This window comes from Gossypium hirsutum, chromosome A03, assembly GCF_007990345.1.
Source record: "Gossypium hirsutum isolate 1008001.06 chromosome A03, Gossypium_hirsutum_v2.1, whole genome shotgun sequence".
Classification (NCBI taxonomy): Eukaryota; Viridiplantae; Streptophyta; class Magnoliopsida; order Malvales; family Malvaceae; genus Gossypium; species Gossypium hirsutum.
In genome coordinates, this window is record NC_053426.1 from 28,876,800 (window position 1) to 28,883,519 (window position 6,720).

A 6,720-nucleotide genomic window follows, 5' to 3' on the forward strand; every position below is an offset into this window, starting at 1 on the left:
TTCAAATCATGATTTTGTTAAAAGAAATTTGAAAAAATGCAAAGAATATGTCAATGTGACATTGTTTATTTGTACCAAATGTCGGGTTAAATAAAGGGGCGTTACATGCATAACTTTATTTAATTAATTTTATTTCATTTCAAATAATTAGATAACATGATCTCTTAATTTAGCTCCATTTCAGATTTATCATTTAATCTAATTAAATAGATACTCAAAATGGCTAAATTAACAGCAAATCAATCTAATCATCTCTTTTTGTTCAATTTTTTATAGTTTGATATAAGTCTTCATATTAAATGCAATTTGTTAAAGATTTGTGTTGAGCTAGTGCAAGGATCAATTGAAAATATTTAATTAGAGCTTAAATGATTGGTAATTAAATTTTGACTCTTCATCTATCAATTGTAAATTTATTTAGTCACAAAGTTATTCCATTAGACTAACATGTTTTTCTCCCTATTATATACCATTATGAAAGTTACTGATTTCAAGATTTTATTTGAATGACTTTGTTATGTGTGTTTTACCATCATAGAATATCTCTGACCCCTTAGGGTATATCGATTCACCTAACTTGATTATTTTATCTCAATTAGTAATGATAAAATCATTTGTCCCAAACAAATGACCCCTAGCCACAATTCATTTTCATAATTAATATAATGTCAATAAAAAGATATCATTTACTCTTTTATCAATTTATGATTCTATTATTGTGAATGAAATCATATCATGCATAAAATCATGCGAACTGACATAACAAATATTGACCCATTACTATGAGAGCACGAATTTTTAATATATATTTTTTTCATCAAACCGTTTCTTTCTTCTTCAATATCCTCGCAACTTCATTTCTTCCATATCTTGTAATAACTTCTTCGTTTTCAATCTTGAAAGGTATCCAAGTTTATTCCTTTTTTTTTTTTCAGATGATGAAAATGGGATAAAACTTCTTCCTCTTCCAAGTTTATATACCGGTGGTACATCATATCGAAGACGGTACAAGAAAAATAGCTTGAAATATATTGGTATGATCAAAACACGTTGGAATTTGTGCCAGATCAAAACCTATGTCATACAGTTCTGATTTAAGGCAGAAATGGAGCATATCAAACGATACCGGAATGGATTTGGCCACCGTGCCTCCAATGCCAATTGTCTCCTTACTGTATATGATAATTGTTAATGCTAGCTTACTAGGTTTCTTAATTATATAGAGACAGCCAGCTGTTTCTATACCAAGCCCGTTTATCTATTAAAATTCTAAATGTTATAAAGAAATAATTGTACTTACAACAATATTTGATACACTTCTAAAAATATTTGAGATTTAGATTATATATTCAATTTTTTAAAGAAAATTTAAATTAAAAAACTATAATATATTGATAATAATATTAGTTTGATTTAGATTGTATCTTTAATAAAATTTACAAGTATAATTTTATTTATTAAAAATTATTTGATTTTAATAAAATATGATTAATATATTGTTTATATAAAATCTTAACATTTTAATGAAATAATATCTTAATTAAATTAATTTTTTGTTTCATTTAAAAATAGAACTAATTTTACCAAAATTTTAAATAAGAGATTGATATAGAGATTTAATTTAGTAAAAATGTACTTTATACTTCATAGATATTTCTCTTGTAAATGAAAAATTATTATATAGGATAAAAATAAATTTTATTAAATAGGATAAAAAAATTTATGCAATATCGATTTTACAATAAACTTCATTGTTTTAATTGAAATGTTATAAAGGATAACTGTTATAAAAAGAACCTCCATGTACATCAAGGCAACTCTTTTAATTTTTCTTGCATTTGACTTGATTAATTTATTTAATAAAGAATACTAGAGTCAAGACTTGGAAGAAGGAAATTAAGGAGATGTTAGTGTACAAGATTACTCATTGAAATTAAACCAGAAGATCTTTTTAAATACTATGTATATGTAAGTGTCATACAATAATAGTGATGGACTCGAAACTTAGATAAGTTTCGGGCTGTCAACTCACGACCCGGCCAGACTCCACCAGACGGATGCATATGAAACGTATAGCTTGAGGACAGTTAGGGGAGCTCGTGGTATCGGCTCGTAAGAGTTAAAGGGAGCTTACGATATCAACTTGCATACATCCAAGGAGTTCACTCGAAGGGGACCGCCAATTTCAATATTCGACTTGGAACGATACACATGTCTATCATGCTTGAGACCCGCTCAGAGTGTTAATGCTATGAATACTAAAGTCAAATCATTGACAGTAAAGTTAAATTATAAAAATTACTCAATAGTAAGTGTATGGGTAAGTGGCACAGAAAAAGATCCATATGAACCAAAACGACTTCAATGGCAGATTCATCCATTGGCAAATTACTCATTAGATTACTTGGCAAAGACAAGATCAACCACTTACCATGATGGATTATAACTTCTTTTTTTCTTTCCTCGCAACAAGAACAAATTCCATAAAAGAAATCAACAAGCTACACTTCAACAGTAAACACAGTGAATCTAATTTTTATTGAATTTAAAATATTATATACACAGCCTCCTCCACTTACACAAAGTTTCAATTCCAAAAGACTTCATCCAACAAAATCTGCCCTTAAATAATATTCCAAAAGACTATCCAATTCCAGTTACATCTGGTTATACATTTTACTGATTTCCAGCAAAGCATGAATGATATTTATAACCACCTTTAGAAGACGGCACATCAAATGTTGACAGACATCTTTTTTCCCACGGAACCCTTGCTTCTATGCAGTTGCATACAGCCTAGGGATGTCAATGTCGTAAGAAGCATCGGCTTGGAGATTTGTTAGTTTAAATTGCAATTTGGTCAGGATACCCGCAGAAGTTCCTTATGTCTGAATCTTCGGATGGTTCCTTCGCTTCTTAGAAACTCGTACATATTGAAACACCAGTCTCAACTTGATGACCTCAGTTGATGTAAATTATCAACCTGGAACAACCGAAAACTGTATTACCAATTGAAGTAACCATCATGTATTCTCAGAACCTGATGCCATGAACAGGCTTCACGAATTATCAGTCATGAGCGATTAAAGAATTAATAAAGAACTAATAAAATAAAAATTCACCAAAACAGCATGCAAAGAAATATATTGAAGGCAACATTTTTCAGACAGCAATGACCAAAAACTGTGAGATTGGCTAAACTAGGCGGCAGTAAAAAAAATTACCAGCTATTCCTCTGCTACCCTCATGCGGGCTGATTTCATTCCTTGTATTTCTAAACTCTCTTCCCTGATTCACGCATTCCTGTTCATCGCTATTGTGTTGGGAAATTCTCGCATCTCCTATTGTTTGCTCGAGAGGCTGCACGCCATGTGTTTCCTCACAATTTTCGGCCACTGTTTGAACAGCTAATCCATTACTATTGACTGGATTAGATGACACCTGAGGATTTGCAGCTTGAATAACAGGCAATTTATCAGAAGTGAGGACAGAAAGACGGCAGAGTGGACAAGTGGTGTGGTTGGCAAGCCAATGGTCAATGCAGTCCATGTGAAATGTATGACCACATGCAGGTATCTGTTGAAGTTTATCCTCCGCTTGGTATTCCCCAAGGCATACGGCGCATCTACAATAACAATGATGATACTGTATCAGAAACAAAAAATAAAATAAAATTAAAGCCTACATTTTCTTTTAGTCTCCATATTTCTGACCTGCACTTGTATGAACACTAGCTTCTATGCATACTGTTTTCCTAATCGGTTACTATATTGGTTTTGGAAGCCTCAATAAGACTTCGCCTATCAGTTCTATGGTATTTATGATGCTAATCGTAACGGTCATCAAGGGACTTCTTATGCATGAAAGGTCTGGCATAACTAGCCTTCTTCCAGTCTTCAGATTAACCTTCTTTCTCATTGAAAGTGTCTATCTAGTTGGTTAGTTTATTCAGCATAAATATGGACTATTTCTGCTAGATGAAGTTTAGATGTGCAACAACAGTTGGTAAAAATTACTTCAATCTCGTCACTGGAAAATTAAAATGATAAAACCAAACTGGCTCCAAGGTCATAGTTTTTTACAACTACAAAAGCTAATTCTATTTGCCAAATAGATATCTGTCCAAAATTAATGAAAACAAGCCAAATGTCTTTAAAATGCCATGTCAGCATGCCACGCCCAATGATCCCAAATTGATTAAAAGAATAGCTTAGATCAAAAAAACTTTTTTTTGTTTTTTTGCAAAAACTGAATTATAATTTGGTCATTTAGCCAGCTAATTAACCAACCCTGCATCTCACGAGCATAAATTTCTAAATGCTGCATAAAAACCTTATCTAACCCTTCTGAATAAAGTTATTAATTCCAATCTTAATCAACTGTATCTTAGTCCATCATAAACTATATCTTTCAAACCCTACCTCCTCCCAAATCTAAAAGCTTGTAACCTTTTTCACGTGGGACATTAGCATTACAGACTAAAACTATAGGACACCATGAAACTGTTCATCAAAAAGAAGCTTCCCTTATTACTTCCCATTCGAAAATCTGTTGTGATCCCCTTTTTTCTTTCTTTTTTTTTATTTTTTTTATTTTATAAAAAGAGATGAAAAGAAGGGTAACTCACTGAGTATCTCGTATAGAGAAGGTCTCCTTGTATATAATGACGGGTAGCATCTCTCTTACTTCTTTCTTGAGCCCCAATTCAGCCTGTCAAAACCCACTAACAAACATGATTAACTTGGGAAAAATAAAACAATTTCTCTTAATAATAATTAATAAAATGAAGAGTCAAACCATTGATATTGATAGGTCAGAATAAGGGCCTGGGGATGTTCTCATTCTAAGAGATGACCAATCGGCTCGCCTGCGTCGAAGATAGAACAAGTAGAACATAAAGAGCAGAATGAAAGCAAAGAAAATGGGGACTGAGAAGATGAAAGCTTGATACAGCTTAAGCTCTGCTGAAACACTTGAAGAAGGAGAATTCTGAGGCTCAGACACGGACAGAGATCGAGACCTCATCAATAATTTCTCAACTCAAACACCCAAAACAATCAGATCTCATATAAAACAGAACAAAAACTATTTCTTTGTTGTAGATGAAAAGTAATTGAAAATGGATCTTCTCAGATGCAGATTTTCTGCGAAAGAAGAAAAAATGCTGCTTTAATTGTACATATAGAATAAACAATTTCAAGCAGTAAAATTACAGAAAATGGGCAAATGAAATGAGAGTAAACCAGAAAAAAATAAAAAATAAAAAAATAAAAAGATAAAAAAAGAATCCAAGAGTAGATCAACAAAATCCACACTCACAAGTTCTGGAACTTTGTTGGTCTTTTTCTTTTCTTTAAAATTCCAAAATGTTTGAACAAAAAAAATCCTAAACGAATCGAAGCCTAGACAGCTGCCGCTCATAGATATTGATAAATTGCACTTCCAAAACAATCTCGACAAAAAAAATAAAATAAAATACCCAAAAACGTGGAAGTGAATATCTTTTTTAAGTTTTTATCAAAAAAAGAATATCTTTTTTTAAGTGCAACTCACTCATAAAATCTTCAGTTATTTTACTTTTAACACCTACTTAAAAGACAAACAGACGTACTATTTTGGGGTTCTTTTTTCGCCATAACTTCTTTTTTCCGAGTTTTAATTATGTTTATTTTTATTTATTTCAAGTTATTAGTTATTAATATATAAAATGTTAAGTTTTAATTACTTACGTTATTAGGTTGTACTATTTTAATTATTCAGCCGTTAATTGCCGTTAATAGTATAATAATAAGCTGACATGGCACGTTAAATTATCATTTCAAATAAAAATTTTAAAATAATTTATACAATCGATCCCCATATTTTTTTTATTTTGAGTAATTTAATTTTTTTCTTTTATATTCTTTTAACTTTTCTCTTTTTTATTTCCATTCTCTTTTGTTTCTCCCTCTATTTTTCTCAATTCTTCATTTCTTTTTTACTTAGTTTTTTTTTTATATTTTTCATTTGTTCAAATTAGTTCCTATACTTTTATTTTTTTGAATAATTTAATTTTTTCCGAGTGTGAGGAGTTTGTGGGCTAGTTTTAAAAATGGAAAACATAGAAAAAAATTACGTTAAAAGAAATGAAAAATAGAGAAAAATAGAGGGAGAAGTAGAAGAGAATGAAAAAAAGAAAGTTAAAATAACATAAATGAAAAATATAGGGACCAATTGTAGAATTTAACCTAAAATTTTTATTTGAAATGATGATTTAACGTGTCACGTCAGCTTACCATTACACCATTAACGACAATTAACGACTCAGTGACTAAAATGTTACAACAGGATAACGTAAGTGACTAAAACGTAACATTTCAAACATAAATGACTAAAATGTAACTTGGGGCAAACAAAATTGACTATTTTGATAGTTTACCCTTATGCTTAATATATACGCATACCCTTGGTAATTTTTTTAACTTAGCTTATAGGTTTTTTCTTTTTATCACATTAGTTTCTAGGATTCACATCCATTATATAAATTGATGTTTATGATTCTTATTGTTAGGTTCACAACAATTAGGTAACATGTAATGTGCTAAGATTCCTCTAACAGAAACTAAAGCAATCAAAGGCAAAAATCAAAGAAAATGGAAATGATGACAGTGGAATTTCTCTTTAAAAGTGAATACAACCAAATGCATGTACAATTCTAAATATCTTTCTAGAGAAAAGGGA

General features: G+C 30.7%; 1 protein-coding gene across 8 annotated transcripts; it reads right to left on the bottom strand.

Annotated features, from left to right (window-relative positions):
* Nucleotides 1–2,507: 2,507 nt before the first annotated feature.
* Nucleotides 2,508–5,589, bottom strand: LOC107887119 (RING-H2 finger protein ATL7). 8 transcript variants are annotated; one of them, XM_041097613.1, is made up of 6 exons: nucleotides 5,320–5,566; nucleotides 4,952–5,144; nucleotides 4,798–4,867; nucleotides 4,628–4,710; nucleotides 3,225–3,625; nucleotides 2,508–2,983 (listed from the first exon to the last, which is right to left on the bottom strand). In XM_041097613.1, the coding sequence occupies exons 2-6, from the start codon at nucleotides 5,023–5,025 to the stop codon at nucleotides 2,979–2,981; spliced, it is 633 nt and encodes a 210-aa protein (XP_040953547.1). In that variant the 5' UTR covers nucleotides 5,026–5,144; nucleotides 5,320–5,566; the 3' UTR covers nucleotides 2,508–2,978. The 8 variants fall into 8 exon arrangements, with proteins under 8 accessions (XP_040953547.1, XP_016666754.1, XP_016666753.1 ...); XM_016811265.2 differs by having other exon boundaries at nucleotides 2,508–3,040; XM_016811264.2 differs by having other exon boundaries at nucleotides 4,798–5,144; nucleotides 5,320–5,589.
* Nucleotides 5,590–6,720: the final 1,131 nt, after the last annotated feature.